Genomic DNA, 15,095 nt, shown 5'->3' with positions numbered 1-15,095 from the left:
GTCTGTACAAGCTCTCCATGCACCTCCAGGAAGAAGGTGACTGGAGGCCATAAGGGTTCTACTTTTTTTTTTTTTCTTGGCCCCATGTAGCACCCAATTAATCGGTCCAGCTGCTGAGTTAGAGGCTCATCTACCCAACTGCCAAAGCTGCCTGGAAGAGAATAGCTATCATGTTCTTTCAGACAGTTGCCTAGGTGTTTGTGCTCCTTGTCAAACTACCACTGAATGTGCCATCACACACACTGAAAGACAGAGGAACACTGGAACCCTGAAAGTCAGGAGCTCAGTAGTTTGGATTTATTCAATGATGTAAATGTCTGAAGTGCAGTCTGACATGTGCTCATTTAATACTGCTAATTGTGAAATGGTTGCTCTTGTGAGTTAGCACTTGCCAATATCATAGGCATTTGACTGGCCTTTTTCATAGATTTTATAGTTTCACATGTTAATACTACAATACTACAATGAATAAAACAATTAGCACCTATAGTTCTCAATAAATGTTACTAGGTACTTTTGTAGATGTCTGACATAAATATAATCAAACTTGCTGATGCTGTGTGTGGAGTTACTTATTGATTTTCTGCTGAGATTTTGAGAAATGTAAGGTTAAGCGAGCAAACTGCTCAGCTAACATGTCCATGTGAGCCCCACATACTGTAGGATTTTTCTTGGCTATGTAAGTTTCAACTGGGCATGGGTTAGGAGTGGGCATTTTGTTGGGTTGAATATGGGCCCCAGCTTAAATAAGGCCAAATGGGCAACATATGGGCAAAAATGTATTATTTTTATTATTTTTTTTTTGCAGTTTGTTTGCTTTTGTACAATTATGATAACAGCCCAACGATTTTTTAAATCAAATTTTGAGTATTTCATATCATTTTTATATACATACCACGGTGATTATTTATATTTTGTATATGCTAAAATTGTGTAATTTGGCTCGTCTGGACATAAACATTTTTAAAATGTGTGTGAATGGACAAACCATCAGGCAGACCACATTGTAGACCATCTAAAATGTTGTTCTTGGTCTAAAATACATAACTATTTCAGTATTAGTGTTGTTATATTAATTATTACATCCAAAATTGTTGAGAGCGTCTGTGCTCCACATCTCACACCTTTAAACACCACCACACAGTTATTACTTGAGGCGCAAGTAATTTATTAAATAAAGAAACGATTCATGCAGCCAGGGGTGGACTGGGACAGCATTTTCATCCGGGAAAAGTTTTTGTAGCTCAAGCCACATAAGGTTCGATTAATGAGTGAAAACCAGGGAAAGTTAGACGGCAGGCCATAGTCTCGGTGGCAGGCCAGATTGACTGTCAGGCCACCGAGAAATGTCCTGGTGCTCCCTATGGCCAGTTCGCCTCTGCATGCAGCTTCTCCTACCTTAGCAAATTCTGTTTTTATTATGGATATTTGTTCTGATATTTTATCATTGATATAAGTGACAATTTTGTTCTCTTTGCCTCATTGGATGGAAACTTTAAATTAGTGCTTTATTCACATATCTTTACTGCAATATTTCAATTTTGTGCATAAATTTAATTAACATCTTTGGATGGAAACATAGCTAGTGTTCCTGAATCAGAGAGCCTAATCTCACACTTTAACACTGGTTGTAAATTCAGAAAAAGCACAAGACTTACAATTTTGTTAAGCATAATTGCAAATCAAAGCAAAGCTATAGATTCATTACATGTAGCTCATGCCTGACAATAATTTGATGCACTGTTGAAGGCTTGATGCCAGGCCTACAGGTCGATGTTGGTTGCCAGGCGCAGACAGAGAACCGCTTCATTGGGTATATCTCGTGGGGTAATTTCATTGGCCTCCAGTCGCAGTACACGCAGGTTAGAATAATTGTTTGTGTCCACAACTCTGCAGAAGCTGCTCACTGAAAATTCTGGGAAATGAAAAGCAGATATTGCTTTGTCCATGCACGTACAGAGAATAAATCTTTACATTAATTCCTTCAACCCAGGCTCATTCTGAAAACGTACCTCTATATACATTTCTGGAGTGCGCTAAATATGTCCCAGGAGCTACGTTTTTTTGCAGTTTTTGTTTTTGCAAATCCCCCAGAGGCCGCTGTGTACATTTTTTGAGATCTCAAATTTCTTTTGTAAGTGCCATTCGTACCTGCTCTTCTCGCGTAAATCCACCAGAGGCCACTGTCGAGTGACTGTTTGACTGTCTGAATGACTGACTGACTGACCGATCAACTGACCCACCTTCCTCTTTCCCTAAACCCAACCAATAGTATTTTTTTAAAAAGCACAGATTGACCCGCCCACTCACTTGAGAAAATTCAATTAAGAAAAAGAAAAGCCCTCGCCTGCTTTTATACCAGGTTTTCAGATTTGACCACATTGTCACCCAGGTATTTACTTGTTTATTTAATTTTTATGGATTCTGTTTTTGTCTTATCTGCCTTCTGGAACATTTTTTCACTGGACTCTAACCCCGCCATCGTGCTCAACTCCTCTCTGCATCTCAAGTCCACCAACGTACAGGGCGAGCTAACTGGACAAACTGGTAACAGTAGGAAAGCTGTCTATATGGTCATCAGTCAGCTGATAAGCATGAAAAAAAAAAAACGACTTCATACCGCCCCGTAGCGTTCATTTTAAAAATGAGATGCAGCCATACTTACTTCTGGCTATATAATTCATGATCTCCAGAAATGTATATAAGGCTAAGTTTTTAGATTGAGCCTATGTTGAACTCCCTGCATTAGAGTAGCCTAATGCCTAATCCTACTGAGTAGATCAAAATGGCAACTGTAAGAGTAAAGATCAATCAAATTGTTTTCATAGACTGTATACAACAGGTTGTGTATGTATGTATTATTTTCAGTCTTTTCAGTGATTCTGGTTAACATCAGGTCATTAATGATTAATCAACACACTTAATTATCTAATTATAGAAATAGTTCACCCAAAATGAACATTAAGGCATAATTTACCCACCCAAGCTATCCTTGCTTTATATTACTTTCTTTTTTCAGATGAACAGAAAGAGATGTTTCAAATTTTTACCCTGGCTCTTCCATCTTTTACAATAATGTTGGTTAGTGGTCCTTCTTCTGAAGCTTCCAAAAGCACATGCATCAATTGTAAAATTAACACATTTATTATGAAGCTGATCAATGTGTTTTTGTAACAAAAAATATTTTTAAAAAAATTTAAATTAGTAACTTTAATAAATAGGCAACACGGCGGCTCAGTGGTTTGTGTTTGTTTTGTCTGTGGCATGCTGTTCTTTGCTCAGTGTCTCTGTCTTGTTGATTTTCTGCTGTGTTGGTGTTGTGTAGCATGTGGTTTCATGTTTAGATTGAAGCTAGGTGCTTTAGTATTTTGTTTCATGTGAGCATGTGGTCAATGGGTTCTCTCATTGGCAGCATGGTCTTGTCCTGTTTGTATGTGAGCCCATGGCTTATGTTGTGCTGTCTGTACCATGTGCTCTTTCGTCTATCATCTTGTCCCACCCCCTTTGTGAAGCTGCGGTCACACTGGCCTTTTCCTCCCATAGACTTCCATTCATGCGCACGCGAATGCATCAGACCGGAAACGCAGGGTCATGCGTCAAGTTTAGCAGGTTGCTGCGGTGCAAAGTTCAAGCTTGGTGAACTCTGTCCCGCGAAATCGCATCACTTGACTGCGTGAGACCAACCGAGGATCAAAACATGACATCTCTGGACAGAAAATTAAAACATGGAGCAATCGCTCGCTTTTTTAATGTCTAATAATCTTGTTTAATCCCGCCCCTTTTTCGCAGCTCCGCACGACAGAATTGTGCATTATCAAACACTAGTGTGACCGCAGCTTTATCCTGTTTTTAATCATTATGTCCACCTGTTTGCTTGTCAGTTCACTTTTCTCCCCAAAGACTTACATTCATACGCATGCAAATGCATCAGACCAGAAATGCATGTCAGGGTTCTGCCACTCTGGTCTTGTAAATTCTTGTTTTGGTAGCAAAGTTGGAATACTAGCTCTGTCTTGTCCTGTTTCTGTCATTGTGCGTGTCTCTGTTTAAGCGCCAATTGTGAACGCACTTGGACTGTGCGCGTTCCCGCTTGATGCGGGGGCAGGAGGTCTATGCGTGTTTGCAATTGTGCGCTCCCATCTGGGTGTTCACGTTCATCTGTCTGCAGCGTGGTGTTTCATTCCCAGCGTCTCAGTCTAGTTGGTTTCATTTCTGGTCGGCGCTGGGATGAGACTGGGATGTGCACGCTGCATGTGTGAGTGCATGATGAGTGTTTTCATTCTTCGTGTACTAGTGTCTCGCGTTCAGTCTTCTGTTGGTGTTATGTTTAGCACGTGGTGTATGTTTACATGCACCCTGTGCTTGTGTTGTCATGAACACACAATTAATGAGTTCTCTAATTGGCTGCATGTTCTAGTCTCGTTTTATGTGAGCGCATGGCTAGTGTTGTCTCTTTGTGTCATGTGCTCTCCCGTCTATTGTGTAGTCCCACCCTCTTTGTTCTGTTTGTGTTAATTTACTTCTCCTTATATTCTTCTCATGTCTGCTGTCCTGTGCGAGTTCGTTATCATATGTTGCGTTTGTTTATTCGTTTTTTTCATTAACGTTTCCCCCCTCAGGGTAGTTTATTTTACTGTTTATTTTTACTATTAATAAAAACCCATTTAGTTCTGCACTTGAGTTCTCGCCCCTTTCCTCTACACAAACCGTGACAGCGCGAGCTGGTTTGCTGCGTTGGAAAGTTCAAGCTTGGTGAACTCTGACCTGCAAGACTGCATCACATGATTGCATGAGATCAACAGATGATCAAAACATTACCTCTCTTGACAGGAAATTTAAAATGTGGATCATTTGCTTGCTTTTTTATTGTCTAATCATCTTGTTTAATACCACCCCTTTTTGCAGCGCTGTACAACAGAATTTTGCATACTCAAACTCTATTTTAACCGCACCGCAGCATTATTCTCCTAGTGTGTTCTGTCCTGTACTGCTCCATTATCATTGAAACAGATGTAATTTGTTGTCATGAAGCTCATCATTGAAGACATAGTTAAGTTTGTAGTGGATGATCTTGTGTCTGTTGTGCCAAATCCTGTCAAGTCTAGCATAGTGTGTATTAGTTGTGTAACGGATCAAAAATCTCACGGTTCACATTATGTTTTTTTTTTTGTTGTTGTGCCGGATCGGACCATTTTTCGGATTAGCCAAAAAGGAGACAATAACATGTAATTTGCGTTACATTTATTTCAAAAACAGTGCTGCAAGACACTTTTGGTTTTAATAAACAACTTAAAACCTGTAGTTTTATTAAAAGTAAAATGAAGAAAATGATCAGCTAAATAAAAATAAATTGTAAAATATTGAATTGAAAATATTCAGTACTGTGAAAGATTCGCTGTTACTGCTAATGTTGCTGATAATGCTAAATGGATAAATCCTACATTATAATTTGTACAACCCATATTTATTTTTAGTCTCATTTTCAATAAATGATTCAGTTATTCACTCATAAAACTTCATGTTTCATTGCTAGATGGATCATTTTTGAAGTATTATTCAGTGGCATATTTCTGATGGCCTGTTGTCGCCACCTTTTGTTTGATGTAATTAGTGGGTAATACTTTCATTTTTGAGCACATGACGGTGATTTTAATCTTTACCATAAACATCAGTAGATTTATCTGAACTATAAACTGTTAACTCAGTACTTCTGTGTTATTTGACTGTTTGTATCTTCATAACTAACTCAAAAGACTAAAAACTGGATCTTTTATGATTAATATATGTGCGTATCACCATCATTTATAATTTATGTTGCGTGGGTGTTAAGATCCTGAACTTTTAATGATTAATCGTGCTGCTTACACTGAATGCATCACTGCAAGCTAAACAAGTAGTGGCAGAAAAAAGCTTTAATGAAACACACCACATCCCAAATAAACTACTACAACTTCTTCCATCATCCTTATATTTTACAGGAAAGACTAATGCTTTCATATATGTGATTCCAATGACGCGAGAGGTGATCTCTCGGCGATCATTAAAAATTTAGGATTAATCTAACAGTAAAAAAATGTATTAATCCGCGGGTCAACCATGATCCGTTACACCCCTAGTGTGTATTAATGTTTTTCACCCACAGGGAGGTTTAAGTTGTTTTGTTTATTTTTGTTCAATTAAGTCTTTCATTTACTGCAATTGGGTTCTTGCCTCGTCTCCTCCAACACCCATACCCTTACACGGCCAGCTGGCATTTTTGCATGTTCTCCCTGTGTTAGCGTGGGTTTCCTCCACGTGCGCCACTTTCCCCCACAGTCTAAAGACATACGGTATAGGTGAGTTGAAATAACTAAATTAGTTGTACTGTATATGTGTGATTGAGTGAGTATGGATCTTTCCCAATACTGGGTTGCGGCTGGAAGAGCATCCACTTTGTTAAACATACGCTGGAACGATGGAAAATGAATGAATGACTTTAATATATGAAGTTGGCTTGGAAATCGAGAGAATGATTTGAGTTTGAGTCAGTTTGTGGGTAAACTATTTATTTTGGGGTGAATCATCTTTTTCCTATTTGTTACTTTTAACAATCCTGTAAATACCTGTATATACTTTACTAAGTGGTGTTAATGTAACACTGTAACATTAATGTGTTGTTACTTTGTTTTCCTGTGTAAATTTACAATAGATAGCAATAGATTTTTTCTGCTCTTTTAGTGACATTTCTATTTTTTATCAATTTATAACTGAAAATCTGGGTCTGGGGAAATTAAAAAAACATTAATTAAATTAATTTGAAATTGAAAGCTGAAAACCTGTAACTATTGACTTTCATAGTATTTACTTTTTTTCTATTATGAAAGTCAATGATTACAGGTTTCTTTAAAATATGTTTAGTATTCAACAGAAGAAGAAAAAAGCTCATAAATGTTTGGAGCCTCTTAAGGGTGAGTAAATAATGAGTACATTTTCCAGCAATTATATCTTAAATGTAAATTACTCCTAAATATTGTATGCATGTGAATGCAAATGAAATCTTAAATGTGTTTCTTTAAAAATAGAGTAGCTGTGACATGCCCTATGACATTTGCTTAACATTTCAAATAATTTCTCTGTACCTTTGATCTTGTTGGCCTGGAGATACAGATTCTCTAGGCTGGTGCTGATAGTCGGAATCCTCTCCAGCTTGTTGAATGACAAATCGAGTTCAACAAGTGTGCTGACATTGAAAGCATTGGCTGGAATTCCCCCATTGGTGAGCTGGTTGTGAGACAGCCGTACAAAGCGCAAATCAGGCCGTTGGCTCAGAAAGTCAGCAGGAATGCTGGATATATAGTTGTACTCAAGATAGAGTTGGCTCAGCTTTGGTGGCAGGCTTTGTGGAATCATTTTCAATCGGTTCCCTCTTAAGTCTAAAACGGTCAAGGAAAGCAAACCCTTGAGTGCATTGCCTAGGTCTTCTATAGCATTTGCTTGAAGATATAGAGCTGTCAGGTTGCTCATTCCATGGAAAGAATTAAGCGGTACCACTGAGATATTATTGTGATTCAGGTGTAGATCTCGTAGGGAATGTGGTAAATCCTGTGGAACACGACTTAAGTTGTTGTTTTGTAAAAAGAGGCGCTGAAGGTTTGGAAGTTTGGCAAAAACTTTATCACCAATCTTGTCAGAGGTTAGTTTATTTGCATGCATAATGATCCAAGTTAAATTTGGTGCATTATCAAAGACCCCATTTGTGATGCCTGTGATCTGGTTATTTTGCAAGTATACATATTTAATATGAGATGGTACAAACGGCACATGTTGTAGCTTGCGGTTGTTGCAGTACATTGCTTTGGGGTAGGCAGGAGGGCAGTCACATTCCAAAGGGCAGTCTAGCACAGAAGGCTCATCCTCATTTCTTAGAGAAGCGTAATTGCCGTTGTGACTACGACCATAGCCATGACTGTAGGCTCGGTTACGAAGATAACTTAGCCAGGTTAAAGAGTTGGTTGGTTGTGTCATGGAAAGATTGACAAGCCTTGCCAGGATCAGCAGTAAAATCCAGCCTCTCATTTTCACTGCAGGTTTCCTGTCAGAACACAAATATAAATATCTTTATGATAAAATGTATGTTAATGCACACACAAAAGCTGTAAAATAAATATTACTTAATTTGAATCAATCATAAATAACATATATTTTTCTTCCAGGTTTGACAATTGTAGTCCCTTATTTGTTAGGACTCATCGCAGTCAGTGGAATGTACTGCCAATTACGCTGGAAATTGTTTTACCAGCGCATACCCTTTTTTCTGCAACCCACCTATAAGATTCCACTACCACATGCAACCCCTAGTGCTAGAAAACACTTATTGTCCCCCAATATTTGCCTGATGCTGCTAATCCGTTCAAAAACATATCCACATGAGTAAGGGGAAGCTGCAGGCCCGGAGACCTAACTGCACGCTCAGATCTGCGAGCACAGTCCTCGGCTGTTGGGTTGGGTTAAGCGGCAGGTACGGAGACCCAACTGCACACTCAGACCAGCACTTTCTTGTAAGTAGCAACATCAGAAACGCCAGTAAGGTTATTGATTATTAAAGCAATTCCTGAAAATTACCAAGTTTTATGACATAAATCAATGTGGTGTAAAATATTACACTAACAAACAATTAATTCAGTGTTTGATTTGATCAAAATTAGTGTCAAAAGAGCATTATTTTATGATATTTAAAGCTTGCTATTATTTTATGTATTATTCTACTATTCTGGGACAATTTTCTAGCAATGTTTTCTGGCAAAATAAAAAAAAACTTTAAAGTAAAAATGTTAAAATAAAATGTAGGCTATAATATATAGCACAATTATTATTTGTAATGTATTTTAGTGCTGTATAGGTCAACAGTACATATTACTTTATTATCTATCTGAAAGTGCTACAAAAGACAATAACAGTGTATCAATTATTTATAAGTTCTGTAATGATTACAAACACGTTTTTTTGGAAATCAAAATATCAGTTAATCTGCATAGAATTTACAATGTGAGCTCTCTTAGGTGAAACCAGAAATAATTTGCTTGTGGTGTGTATTTTTTCCCCAGATTGATATTACATTTAAAAAGTGGGTCTCTGCCAACAATAATACAATGTACCAAAGACTGCAGACATTTCCATTTTTTTGCTCTAGTAATGAAAAATCTTCCCAATAAGAATGTAAAGCATTTATGTTATTTTCTACGTAAAAAATAATTATTACTCCAATTATTATTTTTTACAATTTTTCTATGCATTGTTTACAACTTGACTTGTAGGACCTCATGAAAAAGTACAAAAAATAAAGTTTGTTGTGAGAAAATTACTTAGAGTACTATAATTGTTTGTGTATGAAATTTATTGTATATGAAGATAATATTCATTCCCTAAACTCAATACGAAACAGTGATAAATCCTTAATAGTAAAAAACAACAACAAATGTCTGAAAATATTGAAATAACTGAACAATATCTAATTACAAATGCAATGAATAAAAATACAACAGAATTAATGCATTAAATCAAAAATCTAGTATGTTTAATATTTCATATAATAATCTATTCAATTATAGCCTAATATTTTATAGTAGAAAATAGTTTAAATTACAATTTAGAAGCAGCTGAAATCAGGTTAGTCGATCTTTTAAACAGCAGGTGGCACTGTGAAGGTCTGGAAGTGCAGGTCTAGCAGCTGAACGAGCAGGTCTGAGCGTGCAGTTGGGTCTCCGGGCCTGCAGCTTCATACTATTGATCCACATAGTGATGAGCCTTGTTTTATCATGATAGTGTTTAGTTCCTTTATGGATGATTTTAGATTTGTTTAATGCCTCCTTTTTAAGGGGTGTACTGTATGTGTACTATATATGTGACCATCTCTGTCTATTTAGTCACATAATCTGTTTCCGAGAAAAAGTGTGTAAAATTTATATAGCCATAAAAACTATGAAAATATGCAATCTGTTTATTGCAGAAAATGATGTTTAAAATGTCATGGTTTTGAGATACAGTGCTGTATTTGCATTTGTAACATAAGTACTGCAATTAACAGTTTCATCAACACTAGTATTAATATTAGTATTATTGAGCCAAAATAAATTGGAGGTTTGCTACCTTGTTGGGAAAATACTACATAAAAAATACAATTTAAACATATTTTTGTCTCTTTTAGTTTTCATAAAAAAATTGTATTTGTATTGCTTAAGGGTGATATAATAACTGAACTTCTGTTAAGTTTGATATTCTTTGCATACTAATGAAGCATTGTTTGCAAAAGTAGATGGAGCTGATAGAGATGCAAAGGCCTGATTGTCTAAAATTAACTTAAAATTAAATTAGCCTAACTGAGCTGAGAAAATCTTGTGCTTTTAATGTTGTGCAGAGAATTAGTAGAAAAAGAGGATGTATGTATGGGTGCGGCCATTAGAAGACTTGACAATGATGAAGTGAAAAAACACTAAACTCCACCCGTTAATATCAGCTGCCGATATAAGTTAAAGTCAGGAAATGAAAACAGTTGTACACCTCCTGAATGTAACTTTTGCATTGCATCGAGGATAACAGAATTCTGTGAATCAAATTATTCAGTTGTATCCAATAAATAACTAATATGTTTGACATTAAACACACTCACTCTCTCTCTCTCTCTCTCTCTCTCTCTCTCTCTCTCTATATATATATATATATATATATATATATATATATATATACACATACATATATATGGGCGAAGCAGTGGCGCAGTAGGTAGTGCTGTTGCCTCACAGCAAGAAGGATCTGTGTGGAGTTTGCATGTTCTTCCTGCGTTCGCTTGGGTTTCCTCCGGGTGCTCCGGTTTTCCCCTCAGTTCAAAGACATGCGGGACAGGTGAATTGGGTAGGCTAAAGTGTCTGTAGTGTATGAGTGTGTGTGTGAATGTGTGTGTGGATGTTTCCCAGAGATGGGTTGCGGCTGGAAAGGGATCTGCTGCATAAAAGCTTGCTGGATAGGTTGGCGGTTCAATCCGCTGTGGCGACCCCTTTTTAATAAAGGGACTAAGCCGACAAGTATATTAATGAATGATATATATAAGTGATCATACTGATAAAGATTAAATAAATTTGATAAAATAAACAAAACAGATTAAATACATCTGCAATATTGGGTAAGTGTTTGATATATTCTTCACAATAAATTATTAGTAGCATGAATGTCCACCGGTCAGATTTAAGAAAAAGTGAATGATTTAATTTGTTAATACGCCTCCTTGTTAATATGTTTCTTTTAATTCTCTGAATGAAAGTAATGGGAGTTCCCTGATTGGTGGGCGAGAGGGGCGTGTTTGAACTTGTCACCTGATTGGCTCACATCAGGTTTTATCCATACTTGGATGATTGATTCTGTGATCTATCACGTGGTCTGTTAATAGATGCAGCAAATGTGCTCTTTATCCTTTAAATATATACAACAGATATCGCATACTAACCCTGAAAATGTGTCAATAGAGCCGCCACATTTGTACAGGGCCCCTAGGACAAATGTCATTCAACTGCACTAGTCAGTGTGCCAATATGAAGATGCTGGACTTTAGCAATGTGTACGGGTGTAGTGATGAGCAAACAAAGAAAACAATGCACAAAAGCAAAACATTCCATAGGTAAGATTTCGTTGTTACGTTTTTGCATGTTACGAACTTTTTTGCTCAACAAGTAACGTCTTTGACAATAATACAGTCTCTTACTGTATTCACCAAAAGGAAAAGCAGCACCAACTTGCACTAAATTCTAGGCTTATGCTAGTTTTGTTGAATAAAATCAGAAAACAATGAAAAAAATATATGACTACAAGACGCTGCAGTTCCAGAAACTTGTAGTATTGTGTGCTACTTACTTAAGTGAATGAGTCATTCATAACGAAGATTCATTCACAAACTAATCGCTCCCTCCATTAGAATGAGAAGTAAAAGCAGGAGAGGGGGTGCATGTTTCAGGACATGGATTAGATCAAATTTAACAGGCAGGGAGGGATAATACATTTCCATGCACACAAACACATACGCTTTGTCGGCAATACCCATGCCATCACTTATCCATCCATGTTAGTGGGCCCAATTAAACTAGATCAAGCTGTACCTTTTCTGTTGTCCTGGCTTTCTTGATTCTACTTTTGTCAATTAACCCCTCAGGTTGAAGGGAAATAGTCAACACTGGCTAATTCTGAAAACGTAGCCCTATATACAGTACATTTCTGGAGATCACAAATTATGTAGTCAAAGCTACGTATGGTTTCGTCTTTACAACAAAGGCTACGGGTCGGTATGATGCTGTTCCTTTTCGCTTCACCAGCTGACTGCTTACTTCCGTGTGGACAGCTTTTCTGCTGTTACCAGTTTGTCTGGTGGCTCGCAGCGTGTCAGTGGACTTGTGTCCTGGAGCGGAATTGACCGCAACGACGGGGTTTGAGTTCCGAAGATCGGTTCCAGAAAGCAGGTAAGACTAAAACAAAAGCCAAAATATAAAATATACAAGTAAATAACAGGGGCAGTTCATTCCGGATTAATAAAGGGACTAAGCCGAAAATAAAATAAATGAATGAATGAATAAATGTGGTAAGAATGTGGTAAGATGTGAAAATGTGGTAAAAATCAGGCGGCCTTACTTTTTTTTTTGGTTTGTTTTTGATAACACTTTCAGATGGATTTAGGGAAGTGGGTGAGCACTCGTCAATCAGTGCTTTTTAAAACAATATCAGTAAGGTTTAGGGAAGGAGGAGAATGGGTCAGTTGATCAGTCAGTTAGTCAGTCAGTCGACAGTGGCCTCTGTTGGATTTGTGCAAAAAGAGCAGGCACAAATGGCACTCGTGAGAGAAATTTGAGATCTCAAAGAGCGTACACAGCGGCCTCTGGCAGATTCACAAAAATAAAAAATGTACCTCCTGGGACGAATTTGGCGGTCTCCAGAACTGTACATAGGGTTACATTTTTAGAATGAGCCTGGGTTGAAAATAGTGCAACAAAATACAGCACTTAAATGTACTCATGTAAAAGCACACATTTTTTTAACTACTAAGTGTAACATAATTCCTGAGAGAGAGATAAAAAAATAAAAAAAATGCAGTGTTTTAAGTATTTGTAAATCATTATATTACATCACTGGAAGGCACATAAAAATTGAGCAGTTTTAAAATAAATTATTACAAGTATTACAAGCATTAAGGCATAAACATAAATCTAATTTCCTCCACAATGGTTTCTCTATAAAAACTATAATTACAATAAATCATCATCACTATTTGCATGTGGTATGTTTGATATCTGTCAGAGGAGAGCATGAAAACAGGCTTTAAGCAAATTATCTCAGGTCTGGGCAAGTATCCCACATGATATAATGTGTCCTATTGTAACAGAAAGTTTCATGGAGAGAAGAGAGTTTTGCCTGAGGAAGCTTCGGTGCAATTTGCGAAGATGATGATCAATTAATCCAGCTCTGACAGCTGTCCAGATGAGAGCTTCCCCTCTTAAGGCGATGTTAAAAACAACACACTAGAATTATATTTGATCACACATTCATGTTTGAACATGCATTGCATAATTTGGTTGGAGGAAAGGGGGTATTTTTTTTCTTTTTTTTATTATTTGCAAAATGATGTTTAACCGAGCAAGGAAATTTTCACAGTATGTCTGATATTATTTTTTTCTTCTGGAGAAAGTCTAATTTGTTTCGGCTAGAATAAAAGCAGTTAAAAAAAAAAAAAAAAAAAAAAAACATTTTAAGGTCAAAATATTAGCCCCTTTAAGCTATACCCTAACCTGCCAAGTTAACCTACTTAACCTAGTTAAGCCTTTAAATGTCACTTTAAGCTGTATTAAAGTGTCTTGAAAAGTAAATAATATTTACTGACATCATGGCAAAGATAAAATAAATCGGTTATTAGAAATGAGTTATTAAAACTATTGTGTTTAGAAATGTGTCAAAAAAAATCTTCTCTCCATTAAACAGAAACTGGGGGAAAAAATTTACGGGAGCAAATAATTCAGGGGGGCTAATAATTCTGACTTCAACTTTGTGTATCTCTTTTTGATTAAATTGACAGACTAAAAAGATTAAGAAGAGGTTTTTATTCAAGTATTTTAAGTGATAAGTAAACTTCTTTAAAATGAAAGATCAAACTTCATTTTTAAGGTCCATTTGTTGAATTTAATTGCATCTACATGCCAACTAATTCTCATTAGATTATAAGTAGACTGTTAGGTTGGGGTTATAGTTAGTTAAATGTCTGTTGAAGGAGCAGTATCAACAGATATTACTAATACTTAAATGGACCATCTAAATAAAGTGTTACCAAATGAAAAGATGAGGTAAACTTTATTATCTTTCAAGCATGAAGTATCTATTCAAAGCAGAGTAAACATATTTCAAACAATAATGAGATAGATCAAAAATTAAATTCCACCAAAGTAAAATAAAAACTATCGTAGTAGTAGTAGTGATTTTCAAACCTGTCATTTCTTTATAATTATTTGCAAAATTAAAGATCTAAGGTTAATAAACTATTTTCAATATACTGTATAAACATTATATAAAGTTAAAAGAAAAAGAATATAGAAAAAACCCAGACAAAAGAATTGTATTTCTATAAATTAACATTTTATCATAGAAGAAATTTAATGAAGTTTGTTTTACATGCAGAATAAAGATTAAACCTACCTATGGTTGTGACCTCTGTAGTTTTCAGTATAGTTTTGTATTGTGTTTGTGCGCTTCAGTTGCTTTGGAAAATGGTAAACTACAAAAATAATGAGAGTAAGAGAGAGAGTAATAAAATGAGCCGTGCAAACAACAAGATGCCATGAAACCATTATCCTAGTACATACACATGCAGTCACATTCACTTAACTATAAAATAACTTTAAAATACATTTTAAATTATTATGGAAAAAAGCGTGAACTGTACCTTGAAACTCGTAAATCGCTTCAATTTATACAGTAGAATGTATTCCAATAAATGGATACAGTTTTACAGACCAGACCCTTCAGTGTAAAGCCAATACAGTGAACCTTTGTCTAATGCCTCACTAACATGTTATGCAGAGTTTTGTGCCCTG

The 15,095-nt window shown here is 36.3% G+C and overlaps 1 protein-coding gene across 2 annotated transcripts; it reads right to left on the bottom strand.

The window, feature by feature from the left end:
- Window positions 1-787: 787 nt before the first annotated feature.
- Window positions 788-15,049, bottom strand: fmodb (fibromodulin b). 2 transcript variants are annotated; one of them, XM_005167241.6, is made up of 4 exons: window positions 14,945-15,049; window positions 14,698-14,776; window positions 7,119-8,071; window positions 788-1,915 (listed from the first exon to the last, which is right to left on the bottom strand). In XM_005167241.6, exons 3-4 carry the CDS (start codon window positions 8,053-8,055, stop codon window positions 1,764-1,766), a joined length of 1,089 nt encoding a protein of 362 aa, XP_005167298.1. In that variant the 5' UTR covers window positions 8,056-8,071; window positions 14,698-14,776; window positions 14,945-15,049; the 3' UTR covers window positions 788-1,763. The 2 variants fall into 2 exon arrangements, with proteins under 2 accessions (XP_005167298.1, XP_073767056.1); XM_073910955.1 differs by lacking the exon at window positions 14,698-14,776.
- Window positions 15,050-15,095: the final 46 nt, after the last annotated feature.

Source organism: Danio rerio, chromosome 8 (genome assembly GCF_049306965.1).
Source record: "Danio rerio strain Tuebingen ecotype United States chromosome 8, GRCz12tu, whole genome shotgun sequence".
Taxonomy (NCBI): Eukaryota; Metazoa; Chordata; class Actinopteri; order Cypriniformes; family Danionidae; genus Danio; species Danio rerio.
Note: the sequence above shows the minus strand (reverse complement) of the source record. Positions and strands in the feature narration are given on the sequence as shown.

What these genes read in the sequence shown, in the direction of transcription:
- fmodb (XM_005167241.6), bottom strand. Translation starts at nt 8,055, where the DNA reads ATGAGAGGCTGGATTTTACTGCTGATCCTGGCAAGGCTTGTCAATCTT. An exon ending in CCAGGCCAACAAGATCAAAG is followed by an intron (nt 1,916 to 7,118) that starts GTACAGAGAAAT and finishes TTCATTTCCCAG; the next exon opens with AATTTTCAGTGAGCAGCTTC.